The sequence below is a fragment of the Cryptomeria japonica genome, chromosome 7 (assembly GCF_030272615.1).
Source record: "Cryptomeria japonica chromosome 7, Sugi_1.0, whole genome shotgun sequence".
NCBI lineage: Eukaryota > Viridiplantae > Streptophyta > Pinopsida > Cupressales > Cupressaceae > Cryptomeria > Cryptomeria japonica.
Window position 1 is genome coordinate 522923893 of NC_081411.1, and position 23705 is coordinate 522947597.

General features: G+C 37.4%; 1 protein-coding gene across 1 annotated transcript in view; it reads right to left on the reverse strand.

Annotated features, from left to right (window-relative positions):
• LOC131061653 (uncharacterized) overlaps positions 1-11483 on the reverse strand; it is a 55272-nt gene extending 43789 nt beyond the window's left edge. Inside the window, exon 1 of the mRNA XM_057995450.2 lies at positions 11098-11483. Within this exon, the coding sequence (XP_057851433.1) occupies positions 11098-11429 (332 nt within the window). The 5' untranslated portion in view covers positions 11430-11483. The remainder of the gene's footprint in view (positions 1-11097) is intronic.
• Positions 11484-23705: the final 12222 nt, after the last annotated feature.

Sequence of the window (23705 nt, forward strand, 5' to 3'; positions counted from 1 at the left end):
ACAAAGAAAAAAATTTACCTTCCTTCTTCTAGATCACAAAGGCAAAACACAATTGGGGGGATTATTAACTACTCCTTTACACCATGTACTACACCTAGAGCAAAACCAACATTAGAGAGTACATGGAGGAAGAAGACTATGCCTAAGCAAGCCAAAGGCAAAACACAAGTGGGGGAAATATTAACTACTTCTTTACACCACGTACTACACCTGGAGCAAAACCAACTTTAGAGAGTACACAAAGAAAGAAGAATATGCATGAGAACGACCATTTCTAATTTCTAGCACTATTCTACCATGACATTCCATATTGTGAGGTCTCCATACTAGAAGTCCATAGTGGTGTAGTGTCGCAAATTGCATATCCCTTTGTAATTCGACCTGCATCTTCTGTAACCACTTTGGTGTCCATTCCCCTAGCACCTGAGTAGGCTCACTTCAGCCCTTGCATCAGCCTTTTCCCTCTCAAGATGCTCAAGACCCCCTTTTCAGCAGCTCCCTCGTGGCGTCAGTCTTGTTAGCCATGTGTCTTCCTTGTCTCTTGTTGTTTTCAAGTGTGATTCACTTGGACACTAGCGCGCCGCGCAGACATTCGCACGTTGCGCATTCGTCCCATGACATCTCAACGTCCAAATGTCGGTTCTGAGCGCGCCTTTCCACTTGTCACCTGCGTATGTCGGTGGAAATGGCTCGGAATCTTCTAGACGGCTCGCAACCCTCTCTTTCCCTCCTCTTCTCTCATTTTAAATCCATCTTTCACTTCATTCAAGCTTCCTCTTGGTTATTCAACCTCTCTTAGACTCTCTCTCTCTTTGGGCTCTCACAGCTTGCTCTTGCTCTCTCACTCACTTGCTACAGCACTCTCTGGTTTGCTACAGCACTCTCAAGCTCTCACGATATCTCTTGCAACTCTCTTGGCTTTTGTCAAGCCTATTTGGCAATATCTATCTATTTATCTTATCTTTGAGCATCTTGGGATTTATCACATCCCTCTTCTATCATTTATTTTATCTTGCATTTATCATTTATTCTATCAATCTACCTGGGTTGTCCGTGGAGGTGGAAACACCAAAACGGGGGTCTGACTGAGGCAGACTCCAAAACACAACCCCCAACATTTTCCTTTCTAGCTTGTGTGCAGGTTGCATTAGAGAAGATTCATCTGGTTGGAGGCTTCATAGCGTGGACTTATTGTTTGTTTACTTTCTTCCATTTTTCTCCTTTCATTTTATCTTGGTTATTCCGTATATCGCATTTACTAGTTTAGCTTCATTACTTTGTGTTTTATTGCATTATAATCACACCTAGAACTCCCTGTACGAACTATGTACCTTGTCCGTACAGGACGACAGCGCGCTGCGCTGGTGTCCCAGACCCGCGCGCTTGTCCTTTGGACAAAGGCTTGACAGAGTCGTTTGAGAGCCTCGAATTGCGATTAACTACTTAACTCTGTCATTTTTTATCCCTTGGCTCACCTTAGCGCCAGTTTGAGTGAGGTAGCAGCGGATGAATTTGTCCTCTGAGATTCATCATCTTGGAGGTGACAAATCCCCTCCTCTACATTTTGGTGAACCTAACGTGAACACTTCTTTTGCATTATTTTAAAGAGCATTCTTTATCATTCCTTTCATCATTCAATGTCCCCCTATTAATATTAAAAATAAAAAAAGGACAAATCTAAATCTTTCCTTTTCTTCCAAAAAAAAAAAGGGCCAACAAATTTATGCATTCTCTCTTAAGTCTAAGTTTATTAATTTCAAAATGCATATGTTATCTTCTTTTAATTACTTAGTTTCTAACTTTACTCAAAGTGCTAATGATGTTCCTTTTCATGCTTGTGATGGTGACTTAGCTCTGCCTATGTCACTCTATGCCTTTGATCCCTCTTGTAATATATCTTCTATTTCAGAGGATATTTTGTTACAAGAGGATGAAATCATTGACACCTTTCTTAATATTACTCTACCATCTCTTCATTATAGTGCACTCTCTTCTAGAGATGATGCATTAGTGAATGATGGATCTCGACTCATATCTAATCTTCCAAAGGTCAATGTTGAGCAAATTCCTTCGTCTAAATTTTCTACATATCATAATGAGTTTGTGAATGTCATTTATGTCTTTGCTGCCCCTAAAAGGCCTAAGAGACCAATCATTCATGTGACTATAGCTAGTCCTTCTCCAAAGAAGGTAAAATCTATTCATGGTGTTCCTTTTGAGAATGACTCACCAAATCTTTTTATGAGATATACACAATCTAAGGCTCCTTCTTATAGAATGGTAGCCCATACTTATAATACTCGAAGAAATAAGCAACATATTGATCATCCACAACCTTCTTTACCACCTTCTCAACCAGATCTTCCTCAAGCACCTCCACCTGTGGCTAAGCGACCTAGTGATTATGATCTTATTGAGCAACTTCATGTTACTCCCGCTAAGATCTCACTATGGGATTTGCTTTTGACTACTCCGGTTTATCAAGGTATGCTACAGGAAGCTCTGCAAAAGATCTTATTGCCTTCTTCTACTAGGCCGGCAGATGTAAATGCGTTGATGGATCATATTCGTGCAGACTCGCTAAATATTACGTTCTATCCCCATGAACTTCTGCCTCTAGAAGTGAGGAGCTTGGTTGATCCATTAAAAATAATTATTCACGTTAATGGCATTGGAATTAGACGAACTCTAGTTGATACAGGTTCCGCCCTTAATGTATGCAGTGTGGACTTATTACCAAAGATTAAGGTTGATCGAAACTCCCTAGCAGCATCTTCCTTGTTTATTCGTGGTTTCGATAACAGTGGAAAAAGTGCTTTGGGAACGATTGTCTTGCCTTTGAAGGTTGGGCTTGTCACTGTTCCAACTCTGGTATATGTAATGCCAGGTCTTCTATCTTATAATCTCCTCTTGGGTAGACCATGGCTTCATGTTGTAGGAGTTGTTTCTTCTACGCTTCATGGTTCAGAGAAGTTTGTGGCAAATAATCAAGTAGTTACAATCAAGGCTGACCCTGATGCTATGCACCTATGTCAAGTAGCGGCACTAGGTCAGATTTCAAATACTCCTTCGTTTCAAAATTATGTTCCAACATTGCCCTCCACAGTGACGACTTCTTCCTCTGTCGTGTCCCCTAAAAAGGAAAGTCAGAAGGGTGAAGAAGTCCCAAAGAAGGAATCACTTGAGAAACACGATTTTCCCAAAGTAGATCCTCCTAAGGCAGATCTCCTGAAAGCATAAAGCTCTGAGTCTACTCCTGATGAGACATCTTCTGTTGAACTATCTTCTCCATCTAAAGTGAATGCATGTTTAGGTGATGATTGGGGTTCCTTGGATTTCACTGATTCTCATGTTGGCGAATACAAGGTCAACCCTATCCACCTTAAACTTCCAAAAGTACCATTCACACCCGCTATCAAAGATGATTATTCTTTTGTATCACAAGATCATGTGAACACCATTGGCTACACCATTAAAGGTGATCCTCCCCCTTTGGAGGAGTTGCAATCACGTTATGGTACAGGGTTCAATATTGCTTCCATGTATGGATACAAAGGAAATGGTCTTGGGCACCTAGGTCAAGGTGTTAAGGTGCCTTTGGAGCTGAACTCGTGTTCGTTTACGATGGGTTTAGATTACAAGCCTAATCCATCTTCATCTCATCCTCCATCATCTGTTATCTTTGTATCTCCTTCTTGTGAGCAATCAAGATCTTCTCCACAAGAGAAAGGGTTACTTCCTGCTCCTCATCTTTTATCTGATCAAGAGCTTATCTTGTTGCGGCTTCTTAAAGCTCACTTGATTACTCTTCCTTCTCCTACACATAATAAGTTTCCTAAGAATAATTCTTTCTGTGCATATCATCAAGTGCTTGGCCATTCCACTAGTGAATGTAAGGCCTTGAATGACAAGATTCAACAACTTCATCAATCGGGTGTCATTAATTCTTCATCTATTGATGTACCTTCTTCTTGATGTTGAGGATATCTATGTGCCACTTGCTCTTGGTGGCATTCCACGGAAACATCTCACTATGTTGGTGTGCCACAACCGCTCTTCTCCTTAGAATAACATGCCTTCCACACATATCATTCTAAGGGGGGGCCATCGTAGCTGCATTTTGTCTTTTAGCTCTTTCATGTTCGCCTAGGTGGGGGCCAAACCACTTGATCTTTTTCTTTTCCAAGATCACCTAGGTGGGGGCCAAACCACTTGATCTTTTTCTTTTCCAAGATCTCCTAGGTGGGGACCAAACCACTTGATCTTCTTCTTTTTCAAGATTGCCTACATGGGGGCTAAACCATCTTTCCAATCTGCATCATCTTTCTTGCCTTGGTAGAGGCCAATCTACTATGTTCCAATTCCAATTGCTCTATCGCATGGCAATCTAGCATGTCGCTATCCATGCCAGCTAACTTATCTGCCCTATCGCATGGTGATCCAACGCCTCGCTACCCATGCCGGTATATTATTTCGCCCTATCATATGGTTTATCCATATCGGCGTTCCAATTTGCCCTATCATATGGTTATCCATATCGACATATTATCTTGCCCTATCATACAGTTATCCATATCGGCATATCTTATACCAACGATGGTCACTTATCTCGCATCTTTTCGTAACAAGGGGCTTTCCCCCAGAGCGAGGCTCTCTTCTGTTACGTTGTCTTATCTATCTTTTATCTCTATCCTTTATCTTATCATCCGACATGTTAGTCTGCAGCTAGCATGTTTATGATATATCAAATAACAATATCCATTCCAAAATTCTAGCTTCATCTCGCAGGGGGCAACCTCGTCTGATCAACGAAAAATCTGCCTCCCTATTGTGACTATCTTCTTTATCTTATCTTTTGGTGGTGGCCTTCCTTCAGAGCGAGGTTGGTGCTACTTATCTTTGATCATCTGGCATAACACAACTTGTTGGATCTATCTTTTTTTTTATCATCATCATGTCTACATGACCGCTAGTGATGAATCAAGCTAGTGTCTAAGTCATGTCTCTTCGACATTGATTGCTTCTCTGACTTTTGGGTGCATTCTTCCTTGAAGTAATCAATCCTTGCATTCTTCTCTTCGTTTTAGAATTCCTCTATTTATTGTTTCTTGTTATTTTGGGGACAACGCATGGTACTGAGACAACCTTTTACATCAAGGTCTCTTTTACTTTGCTGACTCAAGATCGTAGTTTCTTTATTATGTGCTTTCGTGTGTGTGCTATCTTTTTCTTTATCATGTTCTAACCCTATTGTCTTGGGATTCTCTTATTCTAATGCATTTGTTTTGTAGGTCTTCAGCTTGGGGGCATGCTTCCTTGGCTCGGAGATTTGCTTCCTCTACAGTATCCTTTTGGCATCATGATGTTATTTCTTGTTCAGTAGATTTCCTTTAGCGTTCATATACATGTTGATTCATAAGCCCGCTAAAGTGGGGGCAAAATGTAGTGTTGCAAATTGCATACCCTTTGTAATTCGACTTGCATCTTTTGTAACCACTTTGGTGTCCATTCCCCTAGCACCTGAGTAGGCTCACTTCAGCCCTTGCATCAGCCTTTTCCCTCTCAGGATGATCAAGACCCCCTTTTCAGCAGCTCCCTCGTGGCGTCAATCTTGTTAGCCACGTGTCTTCCTTGTCTCCTATTGTTTTCGAGCATGATTCACTTGGACACTAGTGCACCGCGCGGACATCCGGGCGCCGCGCATTCGTCCCGCGACATCTCAACGTTCAAATTGTCGGTTCTGAGCGTGCCTTTCCACTTGTCACCTGCGTATGTTAGTGGAAACGGCTCAGAATCTTCTAGACAGCTCACGACCCTCTTTTTCCCTCCTCTTCTCTCATTTTAAATCCATCTTTCACTTCATTCAAGCTTCCTCTTGGTTATTCAACCTCTCTTAAACTCTCTCTCTCTGAGCTCTCACAGCTTGCTCTTGCTCTCTCACTCACTTGCTACAGCACTCTCTGGTTTGCTACAGCACTCTCAAGCTCTCACGATATCTCTTGCAACTCTTTTGGCTTTTGTCAAGCCTATTCAGTAATTTCTATCTATTTATCCTATCTTTGAGCATCTTGGAATTTATCACATCCCTCTTCTATCATTTATTTTATCTTGCATTTATCTTTTATTCTATCAATCTACCTGGGTTGTCCGTGGAGGTGGAAACACCAAAACGGGGGTCTGACTGAGGCAGACTCCAAAACACAACCCCCAACATTTTCCTTTCTAGCTTGTGTGCAGGTTGCATTAGAGAAGATTCATCTGGCTGGAGGCTTCATAGTGTTTTTCTCCTTTCATTTTATCTCGGTTATTCTGTATATCGCATTTACTAGTTTAGCTTCATTACTTTCCGAGTTTTATTGCATTATAATCGCACCTGGAACTCCCTGTACGAACTTTGCACCTCATCCGTACAGGACAACAGCGCATCGCGCTGGTGTCCCAAACCCGTGCACTCATCCTTTGGACAGAGGCTTGACAGAGTCGTCTGAGAGCCTCGGATTGCGGTTAACTACTTAACTCTATCATTTTTTATCCCCTGGCTCACCTTAGCACCAATTTGAGTGAGGTAGTGGCGAATCGATTTGTCCTCTGAGATTCATCATCTTGGAGGTGACAAATCCCCTCCTCTACAAGTGGATACTATTGCAATTGCGAGTCTTAGGTTCAAAGCCCCCTCATATGAGACCTTGAGAACAAGCATGTTGATAAATGTAATTGAGGATTTGAGCAATGTTCCTGTGGACCATCCAAAGAAGTAGCTTAGGACAAATTGCACATTAATGTCAGATAAGTGGGCAGATGGGAGGAACTGTACTCATCAATTTGTTCATTCACATTGCATCAAAGCTTGGCACTGTGTATTTGATATTAGTGGATGCATCGGATAGAGTGAGCTCAATACAAGCACTATTCCCTCTATTGGATGAGATGGTAGTTGAGGTGGGGCCGCAACATGTGGTTCAATTTATTATAGACAGCATTGTTGCCTGTGTTGCTACCGGGAAATTGTCAATGGTCTAGAATCCTACTTTGTTTTGGAGTTCATACACAGCCCAATGTCTCAAATGAATCCTAGAGGACATTGAAAAAATTGAATGGATTAAATCTGTATTGCAGAAGGCCAAAAGCATCACAAGACTTATCTACAACCATACAAGGGTGTGACATATGATACACACCTTCACGAACTGGAAGGAACTTCTTCGACCAAGTGTCGTGAGATTTGACACACACTTCCTAGCATTGCAAACGCTTTGTGACCAAAAGATAATTAAAAATAGTTCATTTCAAATGAGTGACCACAATAGTGTTCCACGGAAACGCGTTTCCCCCTCCCAGGCCCAAGTCCCCCCGTCCCCGAAACCCATCCCTAAAACTTTTTCCCTTTGTCCCTCTGTCCCCGAAGCCCGTCCCCGCGTCCCCCCGTCTCCCCTTCCCCAACGGTCGTGGAACACTGCCACAATCTGACTTTATTGTTCATATAGATGGTCAAAATGTGGCAGAATAGGTTTCTGTTGCAAATTTTGGGACAGAGAAAAAGGAAATTGTGAGATATTGTGAACCTTTAGTCAAAGTGTAGTGGCTAGTTGATGAGGAAAAATCCCCAATGGCCAACTTGCATGAGGTCATGGATAGGGGCAAAGAGACCATCAAAGTGAGGATAGACCATGAGAGTAGGTACTGTCGATATGGGAGGTTACTGTTGCAAGATGCAATCGACAGATGCATTGTGCCCTCCATGAGGCCAGATACTTTCTCAATCTAGCATTGTATTATGTCTTTCCTTTCGTCAAGCTAATTCAACGCATCAAGAGAATTTTCCCTAAATCATAAGATCGACAAGCAACCTTGGTAGAGTTGCCCACATAAATATTGGGAAAAGACTTTCTTGCCACTCTTTGTGCTATAGAAGGCAACCCATTTTGAAACCAAGTACTAGGAATTCGTAAGATTGTTATTTTTTTAATATTGAAATTCTTAACTAATAATAGTGTTGATTAAAGTTTATCTGTTCATAGCCAAATAATAAAAATTAGATGGATGGCAATGTGAATTTTCAGCCAGCCATGTAGTTCATCTACTTGTGATGCATTCTTGAAGTATGTTTCAACACATACATTCCAAGAAATGCAATCATTTGACTCAAAAATAGATGAATATTTTGGTTTTTGTCCCCCATAACCTAGACCTTCAGATGAATAAACTGTAAGGGTAAGGAAAATTTGCATTTATACTTGCAAACTTATCTCTCCTTGAATCACAGGATTGATGAGGCAGCCTTAGTAGAATTGCCCACGTACCAGTAGGGAAAGGGATTTTCCGCTGGTCTTTGTAATGTTGAAAACAAGACCACTTTGAAATCAGGTACTTGAAAATTCGTAAAATTATCATTTTGTTTTTAACATTGAATTTCTTTAACTAAATATATAATTTTGATCAAAAAAACGAATAGCTGAAGAGTGGAATTTTTTTTGGCAAAGATACCAAAGAATTAGGATGGATGGCAATGAACATTTTAAACCAACCATGTAGTTCATCTGCTTGTGAGCATCCTAGGAGTGTGCTTCATCACATACACTCCATGAAACACAATTGTTAGACTCAAAAGTGGATGAATGCTTTGATTTTTGTCCACCATAACCCTCACCTTCAAATAAAAAAACTTCATGGTAAGGAACATTTGCAAAATTGCTCACTGATGAAGAAGAGCCAGTTGATGAGGAAGATCTTGAGATCTTGAGCAAAGCCGATGCATTTGGTGAAGAATGGTTGAATAAGCTTAAGAATGGAGCATAATGTTGGAGCTTCATCATCAAGAATTGCCCTCCTAAAGGACTGCATCTCATATTAGCCAACCTTATTGCCTTCATTGGCCTTGTGTTTCTTCATAGGTTGTCACTATGTGGCTTTACATTTGCATTTTGTAGTTAATAATTGATATTAAGGGTTCAAACTTTGAAGTGGAACTATGTAATAACACAATATGAAGTGTGCACTATAAATAATGATGTCAAACTTAATGAAAAAAAATCACATTTCAAAATTAATGATGTATTTCTCCTTTACTTTCTCTCTCTGATTCTATGCAATTAGGATGCCTTTAAATATAAAAACGTCAACTTTTCTTTTCTTTTTTTTTCTGATTTTTTGGATTACCAATATTTTCACAATTATCCTAAGAAACTGAAAATATCTCTCTTTTAGTTTGTCAACGTATTCCCAAGAGATATTTGCTTCAATGGCATTCAATTCTATTAGATTTCTACAATCCATGACAGTGAAGTAAACAGTTTCTGGATTTGATTGTGTGCAAGTTTTTAAACATCAACGTTTCGGATCACACTCTGTGATTGATCATCAGGATGAATGAGAGTTCAAGGAGATGAAAGATCAATGGCATTATTTATATGTGAATGGATTTCTTCAAATTATTTTCTCTTGGTTGAGATTTTTATTGATTTTATGTTCAGCATTGTCTTACAGTAATTGTTTGTTCTACTGAAAATGGCAACAGTAGCAGAGAATTTACTGTTGGATCAAAATAGTTAGAGATTATTCGACTCAAAGCGGGCGTGTACAGACCACTGAGTTGGGCATTCTTGTCTTCTATCTGCTAACTTAAAGCAGTATATAGGGCATGTTTCAAAAACAATTCATCCTACCGTATTTCTCCTCTTTCATAATAAGCATTTGGAGTGTGTAGTAGGAATACTAAAGCCAATTGAAAATGCACACATAAACGATTTCAAAAAAAAAAAATATAAAGCCAACACATTATGCCAGACAAAGATACAACACTGCATTTCCAATCAGGGTTGGCATTTTACCCAATAAAAACTATAATGTCACATCAATTGTTTTAGATTTTCGGGTAGCTTAACTGACCAGTTCAATTAAAATGATCAAGGGTTAATATCCTTTTAGCATTGAATTCGTCAAAGGCCTCCCTGGGTCTCATTTGGCAAATACTCAAGAGAATGTAAATTTCTGCAACGCCACTATATGCATAGACTTGTAGAGGCATTTTTATTAAGATCTTATGAGTTACTCAAATGAGCAATTCATAGTAAACTTATATCATCCCAAGGCCACATGAACAAACTTGCCAACGGCCTAAGTATTTTTTGGCAAAATCAACCATCATGTTGAAAAGTTTTACAGTCCATAAGTCATTTGTGTATTCAGCTGCTACCTTCTCCCTCAACCTCCTTAAGCCGGTGTACCGCGGCTATTCGGGCTCCAAAACGGACCTTTCGTACGGGGTGATAGTGACATGTTAGTCAATCGCAGCCGTTTATTGCAAAATCAACGGTGTCAAAAGCGTGACTAACACGCATGTTAGTCAATCCGTACTGCTGTTTTGAAGTGAAAATAGACGCGTCCAAGCCGGTGAAGCTATACCGATCAGGGTGATCTCCTTCAAACCTGTCAGTCTCTCCTCTCAAACTTTACGAGTACTAATACAAGTTTGTTCAAGCCACTGGTTGAGCCCTTCTTCACGGGGAGAGAGAATAAAGAAGGATCCAAACATGGTTCAGTGTTAAATTCCTGCACATTTCCCAATTTCCTTACACTGGGCTAATACGACACATAGACTTCTGCACCATCCAAATGCTTGTGCATTTCTTCTCAAATAGTGATTTTGACTTATATATAGTCAGTCGCAGAATGGCATTGAGAGCCGCTCCTTTCAGTTTCTTAGTAGAGTCCATAAAAGGTCCCTGGCCTGACCCCTTCTAGTTGTGCACCCTAATTTTCTACGAACCATCTATCCTTCGAATATAAGACCTTTCCATAGCCTGTCCTCCGCATGCTAGGAAGCTCTACTGCTCGAGCTACTGGCTTTCTTGAGGTCTGAGGTGTACACCTTACTTCTTTCAACGGCCATCTGATTGGTGAAGGTTGCCCATTGATTCTTGGAAGTTACGAAAGGGAAAACAACGGATATAAATTCCATTTGATTCGCACGGGGAATCCCTAACTTCTATTGGGATTTGCGTTTCACCTTGTGGCCTAAATGATATTGAGAAATCGAAACGATGTGTTGTGAAAGTGTGGATGAGATTAAGGAATTGAAAGTGGTATTGAATTATTTACCTGTGGTTATCTGTTTTAGACTTGTGGGTATGCTTCGATCTCTTGCCATTACTACGGTGCTTTCTTTTCCTTTTGCATCCACTGGAACTGCGTGATGATGATGACGAAGAAGATGGTGAAGAATATGAAGAAGAGGATTCTGAGTCTGAACGACTGTAGGAGGTACTGGAACTATAATAGTTTCTTCCCTCCCCTTTCATTGCCGCTGCAGCACACACACAGATTTTCACGATTCCTTTTCCGCTTCTGTGTCTCAAAACGTTTAGGGGTATTTTATCTTGCGAATTAAACGGTACATATCCTCCCGTTTTCCCCGCCAGGAACGCCCGCATTGGCTGTGGAAAGGCAAAATGAACAACTTTCAGCAATTAATTTTTCCTCATTTTCGAAACATGAGAGACAAGGCATAATTTAGTTTTCATGCCCTTTCCATAAATCTTTTATCTATCTTTTCATTCTTTTTAAAAATAAAATAAATGAATTAATAATTTTAAGTAATCTTTTTTTTTTTATGTCAGATTTTCTATTATGGATCTTGACCAAGAAGTTAATCGTCTTCTTGATATTTGATCTTTAATCTTTGATCTTTGCTTTCTGAAATGAAAATTTTAATGACATCCACAAGATTAATCAAACTATGGGACCAATGAACCTAAGAAACACAGCCAACACTCAAACCTTTACTTCTGAGTTCCATCATTTCTTTGTTAATCATATTTCTTCTAATATGGATTTTGGTCATCTTTATTATTTTTTCCTCCTCAAACAAAATCTGTAGAGACTGTGCATTTAGAATATCAACATACTTGGCCCTAATGTCTTCGTAGGTTAGACACTACATAATTTAGTGTCATTATGTTTCCACTGAACTTGAGATGTAGAGATGACAAACCTTGTCAATCCATTCCTCTTTGGGTGTTTCCACCACCATGTTTTGTATCTAAGATGGTGCAAGCTAGTTCTTAATTGGGCTATTGGTATTTTAGCTTTCCATTTTATATTCATCTCTATATAGTGTTTTTTCTAATGGTCACGTGTGGGATTGAAATTTTTGACATAATATTTCATTTTTTGCCTAACATGCTTTGTCCACATCTTCTCTTTGACTTTTTCTCTCATATACTTTTTTATTTTTGCATTTGTTGGAGTTGAGAAAATACAACACCACAGGAGCCCAAATGATCTCTGCAAGCTGAAAAACATGTTACAAGGAGAAGCAAGGAAGCAAATCACAGAAGAAAGAAATACACAAAAAATATGCTCAAAAAGAGAGAGCTCAATATTCACAAAATGTAATGTAATAATCCTCCTTCTTACAAAGAAAAGAATGAACTTAACCTTTAATAGGTCAAGAAACCCTAAAAGGGAAAACCTAGGTTTGCACATAATAATTAATAAAAGAATTAATTATTATGCACCTAAAGTTAGCTTAAGTGTGAAAGAGATAAAGAAAAATTAAATAATTAAACAAATATTGTTTAATTAATCAAGTAAATACCCGAATAATCTAACACCCCCCCCTTAAGCTAGACTTAGGGAGAAGCTAAAACCTAGAACAACTACTGAAAGCAGGAAAGATGGGTCCCGGCAACAAGGCCTGATCAGGTACCCAAATACAATGAAATCTCTATGAATTGGAGAAATAGAGAAAACCACGTGGAAACAAAACTCTACTCCAAAAAGAGATGGAAAAGAACACCACTGAAGCATGAAGAACCCGCAAACTCTGTCAAAGAATAACTGCTGAGCTAAAGAACCTCCACTGAAATAGAACATGACCAGGTAGAGAAGATTATAATCTGTATGAATGCCCTAAAATGACACTACTTGAATCAGAAGGCAAACAAGGCAAACAACTGAAATCGAAGATACAGATGGCATGAAAACACCAAAGCTTGAAGAGCTGATCAATCGAACCACATAAGCATTAGAACCAACAGGACAAACCTCCCCATAATGTTGAAGAGGGACAGGAACACTGAAAAGAACGGTCAAGAAGAACTGCATGACGAAGAACCAGGAACATCAAAGGTGCAGAGACAGTACATGGTGTCGTGGAAGGAACACTCACTTGACACACAACATGAAGCAAATGTCGTGGAAGGAACACTCACTTGACAAAAGTGGATGGCAAACAAGGCAAACATCAACCCCCCATGGCACTTTATAAGTAGTGCATGTACAATAAGGCACAAGATGTGCAAGATCTCAAGTAAACAATGCATGATGGCACTTTATCTCAATGCGTTTGCATAATTACAATGCTACAATGATAAGAAGACTGGAAATAGAAAGGAGAAACAAAATAGAGACACCCTACTCAGAGAAGAGATCCCAGGACCTGAAACAACCAAGATATCCACCAGAGTGCTGAAAAGCAAAAAATTGAATAAAATATGCATGGAATGGAATATAGAAATAAAACTCATATGGCTGAAAAGTACACAGCACATGCTTTCCAAAAATATAAATTTTTCGAAAAATGGAGTTTGGATGCTCATTCTACGTCTCCTGGAGTGCAAAAAAGAGACCCACTTTGACTGGAAAAAAACACAGTCAAACAGAAAAATTGGAAAAAATTACCAACATCATGAGGTCCGGCTCAGAACCTTTCTGACACCTATTCATTTTAAAAAAACCGACTCCGTATGCCCAAGCTATGACCAAAAAACCAAACCCCCCTTCAAAACAAGAGGAAGGGGTAGTCTGGTGGTTGTTCGGGCGGAGGTGGTTAGTGAGCGGCATACTGGTGGGGGGCTAGTGGTGCCCCGGCGGCACTCCGGTGGTGGAGTGGTCGTCGAGCGATGCAAAGGCAGCTCGGTGAGCGGAGGAGGCCACAGGCCAAGTAGCGAAGCAGGCGGCGGCGACGGCACTGCGGAGCAGCCTGAGCAGCGCAACGGAGCAAAGCAGAGCAGCACGGCGGAGCTGAGCAGAAGTTGGCAGGGTCGGGAGGCGGGAGGAGCGACGATGGCTGCAGGGAGGTGCCAGCGGGGGTCAGGGCCGGAGGCCAATGCCGGCGGGGGCCAGAAGGGCGCCGGCAGCGGCAGGTTGACGGCAAGGGGCCGAAGGCCGGGGCCGGCAGGGGGGCCGAACTGACAGGTCTAGTCGTCGTACAGCGGCCGGATTGTCAGCGCCAGTACCCTGCAAAACAAACCCCGAAATAAACTTTTTGCCAAATAAAATTTTTTGTGCCGTATTTTGATTTTTTGATTTTTTTTTTTGAAGATTTTTTTCAAAAAATCAAAATTTCGGCCTGCATGCCATAAAAAGGCAAAAAAAAATTGAAATTTGTTTTCTCAAACTGCATGCTAGGGCCGTACGACCTAAAATTGGAAAAAAAATACTCCCAAAGGCTCAGGAACCAAAAAAGGTCAAATTTTATATGACCATAAGGGTTTTCGGACCTTCTAAGCACGATGGTGAGGTCTGTTTGGACCCAAAGTGCTTAGAAAAAAAGCCTATCCCTAGGTGCATAAAAAACTTTCTGAAACCCTAGATTTGCTTCCAATGCAAAAATCCTCAAAATAAGAACAGGTAGCTGCAGATCTGAAGCTCTGATACCATGTTAGAGTTGACAAAATACAACACCACAAGAGCCCAAATGATCTCTGCAAGCTGAAAAACTTGTTACAAGGAGAAGCAAGGAAGCAAATCACAGAAGAAATAAATACACAAAAAATATGCTCAAAAAGAGAGAGCTCAATATTCACAAAATGTAATGTAATAATCCTCCTTCTTATAAAGAAAAGAATGAACTAAACCTTTAATAGGTCAAGAAACCCTAAAAGGGAAAACCTAGGTTTGCACATAATAATTAATAAAAGAATTAATTATTATGCACCTAAAGTTAGCTTAAGTGTAAAAGAGATAAAGGGAACTTAAATAATTAAACAAATGTTGTTTAATTAATCAAGTAAATACCCGAATACTCTAACAACATTTACATTTAGGCTTTCTTGCATATCAAGTCCTCATTTTCATTTGATATTTTGTTTTATCCAGGTATTTTTTAACTATTTGGCTTTGCCCTACAACATTTTTAGGCCACCAGTGACCTTTCATGTTCCCTATTCTCTTCAAATATCTTGAAAATTGAATCATTGTAGTCACTTCAATTGAGAAGGCACCATCCTCGGTTAAGATGATCTCGTAGAGGATTATGGCTTTAATTTTTAAATTACTTGTGATGAAATACCTTCATAATCTTTTTGTTTGCCACCATCTTGATGATGATGTATTGTTGTCTCATCTTCACAACTATACAATGCCACCAATGTAACAAGCAACCCAAATAGTGTCTTCTTTGTCTTTCGATCTCATAACTCAACTAATTTATATCTATATTTACCACTTGAAGGGAATTCCTTTGAACTCCAAATTTATTTACTTCTTTTTTTCTTCTCAAGGTAGATGTTGGTATTTTGAGTCATCTAATCATTCCTACAAATTAGGGTTACATTATTCATGCAAATCAAAAGGGTTTATTTCTTGTCTTGGTAGCTAAAACCCTAAAACCTTATGGCCCGATCGCTTTATGTTATAATTTGTCGTTGACCCACTATTGTTTGTTCCCAATCACTTAAGTCTTTATGTTTATTGAAGTGATCGGCCTCTTGTTCCTAGTGATTGCCTTGACATTTACTCTTAAGCCCCAATAGTGGTCCATGTTGTCCACATGACAAGAGATTGCCTCGACATTTACCCTTGAGACCCAACAATGATCTATCTTCTCCACATGGCAATCTAATAGTAAACTGCATAGTTCACAAGGATAGCCCACTTTAGGCTTGCATTGTCATGTTATGATGACAAGTGTCTCCTTATTAGAAGGTGATCCTGACAATTCCTCTATCTTTTGCTATCAACAATGGTCCTAGTAGTTCCACATGGTAGCTTCACATACCATCACGAGACTTTGACAGGCAAACCTTGTTGTGATTGCATCGATGCATAGTGATGCCATTTGTCCTGGTCTCAGTACGAGCCCCTACCCTTCGTCACTTCAAATTTGCCATTGTATTCCAATTGTTGTCATGTCAATGCTAGATGTCCCTCTTTTATTTGCAATGCAATATTATAAGAGTTCACAAAGATGACCCACTTCAAGGTCACACCATTGTGCGATGATGACACGTCCAACTCGCTTCGATCAAATTGTTTGCTCTATGGGCCCTAAATAATGACTCATTAGAGATGGCCTCCACATAGCGTTTTCTAATTTGATGAATCTCTTGATGTGACATACTCTTTAGCCTAAATTGTTCAAATTTAGTCAAAGAACACACAACCATTGATCTTGCCATGCCAAATCTTAATCAATATCCAAAATTCAACTTGAACCAATGGCTATTTCCAAGCCTTTTATTCAAAGGATTGAGCTTGATATCATTTTCAAAGCACAATTATCACCATTAAATTTGAGTTGCTCATCCAATCACCATTCCTTAAGCCCTAGGAGTTGTAGAAGCATATTGAAGGTGCCTGACATGGATTAAATAGAGATAGACATGTCCTGTGCTCATCAAATGTCATGGACATCTATCAAGTTGCCCAAAACCAAATTTTACAAGTGATCTTCATTTTACCTTGCACTCAAAATTAGGAGAATTTATTGTCGAAATATGATTGAAGAATAGGCATTTCCTATTTATCCTTTTCAATCATCTACATATTGGATTGTGTGTGTATAACTCAAACTTTCTTCTTCTTATTCAAGCGATTAAGGTTAGGTCATGTGACAAATATTGAAGTCTTTTGATGTCCAACGATGATAAATAGTCTATTAAGCCTTGTTGTAAAGGGTTGGTCCTTCTTAGTTTCTTTGAAAAATATTGCATTTCATGCAATCTACAACTATAGATAGGCTCATGCATTTATATGAATAAGACAATCATTTTTACCTCTTCTTTCATTGGATATGTTGTGTAATTATTTTTACCTTCATGTCTAATTGTGTTTTAGTTATCTTTTATTTTTGTATGTTGTGTCAATCATATTTGTAAGGCCTTATTGTGAATATTTATTTCCTTACATTCTCTTGTTAAACTCTAACCTTTATGCACACTCGTAGAATCCAGTAGAAAGATAATTGTGTAAGCCCTTGTGGTTGTTCTTATTGATACATTGTGTTGCTCAAATAGAAAAACCACCATTTGACATTGGTGTATCACATCCACTTCCATTTTTTGCATTCTCTCCTTCCTCTTTTCTTCTACACGCCATGGAATAGGATTAGAGTAGTGTTTATAAGTGTTGGGTTGGACTAATGCTTTACATCTAGGTCAAAAAGGAAGTCAACCTTCTCTAGGTATTTAACCTCACTTGCAAAGGTCCCACAATTTGAGGTTATTTTCATTGTATCAAATGTTGGAATGCTACACTTAGTCCAGCAAGGTGTGATTTCATGTGACAATAATAAAGATCATGGATTTAGTTTTTTCAATGTTCATCTGCTTTCCCACTTCTTGACAAAATTTATCTAAGGATCTTAGATGTTCTTGAAGATAATGTGTTGTTTTAGCCAATAGGATGAGGTCATCAACATATAGCATTAACTTTACCACAAAGGTAGCCAGATGCCCACCTTCACCACACGACTTGTCAATCCAGTCCTCTAATTTGTCTGCATAAAGCCCAAACAAAGTGGGGGATAATGGACATCATTGTTTGACACTGATGTCACCCCCAAAACACTTTGAAAGGTCATTTTTAGTTTTGATTTTGGCTTGAACCTTCTCATAAAGCCTATGGAAAGTTGGCCTATATTATTTTGGAACTCCCAATTCATTTATTATATGCTAAAGTTTTATTCTTCTACTTGAGCTATGTTCTCATTGTAGACATGGCTTCAATCATGTTTCAATGTCAAAATATCCTATTTCCCTATCTCGTTGATTTTGGTAGGATGGCTACAAATTTTTTACCTCCTAAACATTTAACCTTTCTTTCTATTTTCACATGCCTACGCTACAAAATCCTCTTATATAGTTTTGCATTCATATATGTCAAGTTTTCCCATGAATATGCTAGCTTGTTTTCTATTTTTGTGTGTGTGTTTCCATTTTAAAATCATAGTTTAGTACCCTATAACCTTTTTAATATGATCAGTGATGTCGGCATGACACATATTTCAATACCATGCAAATAGGGGGAATGGACCTTGTGATCACCTGCCTTCAAGTAGATGCTTTCATCCAATCATAAATCTAGCCTAACGCAAATAAATATAATTACTAAACTTAACAAATTAAAATGTTATTTTTTAGAATTAAATATAATATGTAATGGTATTTATTTTTAAAATTAATGGTGGATAATTAAGGTTAACATTGTATATAATTTAATTGTTAAGACACAAAAGTGAATGCTTTTAGTCTTCCGTACATTTTGAATTCTAAATAATGTTTAGATTTTTAATGGGTCAAATTCAAGCTCCCAAATTCAAATTTAATTATCATAAAATGGATCTCAAGCGAGGAAATGATTTATAAAGTGCAAGATCAACCTAATAGAATGTGGCTTCTTGAAAGCCACTTCACTTTAATCTCTAGTATATGAATGCTTGTAAGGATGACAATATTTAAATATCTTTGGAGAAGTTGGATCACAAGGATCTTGTTCACCTAGGTCAATCCCCTTTCAATTTGGATTTATAATTCTAAATGAATGATTGAAGACATAACAACAATTTATAAAAATGTGTGTCGTGTCAACTCATAATATCCAGTGAAATAAAGCAAGAATCTAGTTTTTTGAATTTAAAATTTAAATTTTAGGGTCAATCTAAAAACACTTATGATATACCCAAAATAGAAAGATGTTGTTTTTGAGGAAATGAATGGATGTATGGACATGTGTATAAATGCAAACCAAGAAATGGTATAAAAGTGGCAAATATATAGGAATGATTATAAACACAAACTAATAAATTATATGTAGGTGGCAAATATATATGGAAGAGACAAAAAAATAAATAGAACATCTAGTCAAGAACAACCAATGATGACCAAGTTACTGCAACTAGAGTACGACAAGAAATTGGTCCTAGTCAATCTAGAATTTTTTTTTTATGGTATGGAAAATTTGATGGAGATGGATGAAGATTCTCTTTTCAAAGAGATTTCAATTGAAGATACGATACTTGAAAGTACATTAAAATTTCATTGTAAAAGATTTTGGGATGAAGTTTTTCAAGATAAATCTCTAATTGGAAGAGCACAATTATGTGCAAGTTATTTAAGAGAAGAGAAAATATTCCTAATTTGGAGTTGTTAGCGGTTGATAATAAAAAAAATCATCAAATAAATTAGTAAAACATACAATAATTGAAAACTTGCAAGAAGCATTTAAATGTATTAAGAGCACAAGTCGAGGTATTGATTTAAGTGTTGCATTTAGAGCATTGATGACTGTAATTTCTAGTAATAAATTATCACATAAAATACAAGTTCAATCAATTTCCCGGTTACTAAAAGTAACCAGGAAAATTGTTCAAAGATATATTACGAAGAGAAACATGTTAGATGAAAACATTGAAAATAATTGAGTAAATATTTGTAGAGTTCCTTGAAAGGACACAATTCTAGGAGATGTAAGAAGATAGGTAATTGAATATAGGACCAACCACTCTCATGTTTCTTCCAATGGAAGGGACAATATACAAATGAAATATGAAGATTGTACAAAAATTTCACATCCAAAAACATTTTATAGATACAACACAAAGTGAACTTTTTGAAGCACTCAAGCAAGAATTTTTAGAGGTCAAGATTTGTCAAAGGATGTTTGAGAAATTATGACCATGTTTGTACATATAAATAAGGTACCCAAAATTTGTTGCTATTGAAATCAAATTGAATTTTATCTACACCTAAAGCCATATAAAAAAGTTTTGGTAGCAACTAATCTAAATGTAGTCATCCTTGGAAGTACAACACTATTTGTGAAGTCTATTGTATGTGAAAAATTAGAAGATTCAGATGAATTCAATGTTCATTGTTTAAAAAAATGCATGCAATGATTGTGGAGATTCAAATAATTTTTTACAACTTGAGAATATTGATCTTTTAATACAAGTTATGTGGAAGAGATTTGAATATTAGAAATACCAAACAAAGTCAAGAGTCGAGTACAAAAAAATTACGTTGAAAGAGAGTGAATTGTCTTCAATGAGTCCATGAATAAATTTTGTAAAATCATAAATCCACATATCCAACATTGTCATGGTGCAATATGGCAAGCTAAGTGATTGTGTGACTCAAAAAATTGCTTTCCACTAGGTTGTATTCTCTCAATTGTAGATTTCTCTGAGAACTATATATTTAGTCCTCACTATGGGATTCGAAGTCAATATTGTCATTCCAAACAAGTTGCAATCTATGTACAAGTTTTTTATAGACATGTCGATTTTCATTTGGATGGTGTAGAAATTAGCAAAGATGAACAGATTATCATCAAGGAGGTTCACTTTCATATTAGTGATGATATGAGTCATGATAAGAGCTATGTAGCCCATTGCTTTGGAATTTTTTTGAAGATATGAGACAACACGAGATAAATTCTTCACAACATTGGATTTGGTCCAATGGATGTGCTGGCAAGTACAAATTGATTTCAATTTTTATAACCTTTTAATTAACTTCAATTAAAAATTTAAGTTTACATATGTATAAAATAATGTGGTATCCATTTATGGAATTGTTTGTCTAATTCAAGTTAAGCTTAATCATGCCCTTATTTCTCTGGATTGGTTGTTCTCTTACTCATGTTCCTTATCTACTCTTACAGGTTTGGGGTCTAATCATTTTCCCTATTGCCCTCTCAATGGATGTGTTGGGATGCAAAAAAAAAGTACCACTTTGTATTTGTGAAGACATGTGTGCAACATCTTGATTTTAGAAACAAAATTATCGATTGGTGTGATATCAATATTGATGGTTCAACTATGTTTCAAGTGGCTATAGATCTTGCTTCATTTAAAACTAATGTCTAACATTAGAATAAATCTAGTTTGGTCATATAATTGTAGATAAGATGCAAGTTAAAAATTATTTAGATGGAGTTCAAAAGTTAATTAGATGGAATGGTTTGGATCATATTCTAATTGAGCAAGAGATGTCTCTTCGTTCTTGTCTTCATGACATCATTTCTAAAGAAGAAGAGTTTTGGAAGCAAAGTCAAGGGCTATTTGGCTTCAAAGTGGAGATCCTAATACAAAATTATTTCATTTATTTACTTGGAAGCATCATGCCACCAACCAAATTAAAATAATTTATCATAATGGGGTTTTGTTGGATAAGGTGGAAGATATTATGGAGATTGCTCTAGGTTTATTTTCTAATATTCTTGCCATGGGACATGATTTAGATCTTAATTTTCAAGAAAAGTTTCTCAATGTTATTTTTAGTCTAATTTATGATGAGATGAATAGAGTTCTTGGTAGTATTCCTTCAGTGAATGAAGTTCAAAAATTTGGCTTCTCTTTTGAAGGCAATAAAGCACCTAGATTGGATGACTTCCTTATGTCTTTATTTTGAAAAATTTGGGATATTGTGGCTAAGCATTTTTCTGATGCAACTAAGGAGTTTTTCAGGAGTAGAAATTTCATCAAGGAATTGAATACTACTTTTATTGTTCTTATTCCAAAAAAATTGGAGCGTAGACCTTTGGTGGTTTTTGTACCATCAGTCTTTGCAATTCAATTTACAAGATTTGAACTCTAAGGTCTTGCTTCATAGACTTAAGGAGGTTATTTCTTTTATTATTTATGATCAACAAAATAATTTTGTTCCTAAGAACCAAATTATTGATTCTATTCTAATTGTTCATTAAAATATCCATCTCTTTTAATGTATACAAATGTAACTTTTTTTTATGAAGTTGGATCTTATGAAGGTCTATGATAGATTTAATAGACATTTTTTTCTCAAAGTTCTCGAGGCTTCTAGTTTTGGCAATATGGTGATACAAATTATTTTGTAGTTGATCTCTACTCTAAAATTTTCAGTTATTGTTAATGGTTCCCCTTCAGGCTTATTTTGCAGCTCTAGAGGTGTGAGGCAAGGGGATCTCGTTTCCCCTTTTCTTTTAATTATTATGGTTGAGGCTCTTAGTAGGTTTATTCATAAGGTTGTTGTTGATGGTAATCTCAAAGGATTGTCCCCCTCTTCTTCTGGCCAAGTTTGCTCTCATCAACAATTTGTTGATGACACTAACATTATGGATGAAGCTTCGATTAGAGAAGCCAAGTAGTGAAAAGCTATTTCGTTGAATTATGAGGTTGTGTTAGGTCAAAAAATTAGCCTTCGTAAAAGCATCATTTATTTACTGAATACTCCTGATCATACAGAGCAAAGAATTACAAGGAGTCTTAAATGCTATATGGTTGAGCTTCCTTCTACTTATTTGGGTTTACCTTTATATTCTAATAAGATATTGAAATCCTTTTGGGTAGGGATTCAGGATAGATTTTAGTCCAAGATTGTGGGGTGGAAGGAGGCCTTTCTCAATCAAGCTAGTAAGCTCCAATTATTAAAGCTTCTCTTTAGAATTTCCCTATTTATGTAATGAGTTTGTTCAATATTCCTAGAAATTCTCTAGAGAAAATTGAGCTTATTCAACATAATTTCTTATGGACTAGCAATGAATACAAAAAAAAGTTGCATCTTATTGCTTGGGATCAAGTGTATCGACCTAAGAGGCTTGGGGTTGGGGACTAGAAGAATCAGGGAATTTAACATTTCTCTCGATTCTAAGGAGCTGTGGAAACTTTTGGTTGACAATAATGAATGGATTTTAATTTTCTCTAATAAGTGTCTTGGAAATTATGATAATTTTTCATGAATTTTTAGATGATCAGTAAGGTACTAATTCTACCCTCTAGAATAATATGATGAAATCTAGATTTATTATTTTCAAAGTTTTAAGATAGTATTTGAGGAATGGAAGAAGAATTTTTGGGGGGATGATTGGTGCATTGAGAACTACTCTCTCAAGGACATCTCATGGGCCTCCCCGTTTATGGAAGATTGTATCAGATTGTTTTGTCGGTACATAATTGATTATGTTGTTGATCATTAGTGGAAGGATTCATCATGTGTCAATCTTGCTCTTTCTACATTGAAACCTTTGCTATCCTCTATTCATTTTTTGTCCTCTCAGATGGAGGATCAAGTGGTTTGGAATGTCTCCTCTAATGGGAAGTTTTTGGTCATAAGTGTCTTTAATCAATAACCTAATATGCACATTCACACCCCTTTATGAGCTTTATTGTGGAATTTGAAGCTTGTGCCTGAAATTAGTATCTTTTTTTTTGGCTTTTTGCCTAAAACAAAGTGTTTTTTATTGAAAATTTGTGCAAGGGAGGCTTCATGCTAACTAACAAAATTTGTCTTTCTAATGTGGATTTAAATAACTCATTTCACCTTCTCTTTGGGTGCAACTTTGTGATGGAGATCTAGTCTCATATCCTTTCCCTTTGGAATCTTAGCTTGGTATTTCCAATTTTTTCTCTGATGACTGATCTCAGTGGATTGCTCCAACCAAGAACCCTTATCTTGTGTTTCTCTAGTCTCTTATCATGCCACATATTGTGTGGGGTGTTTGGAATG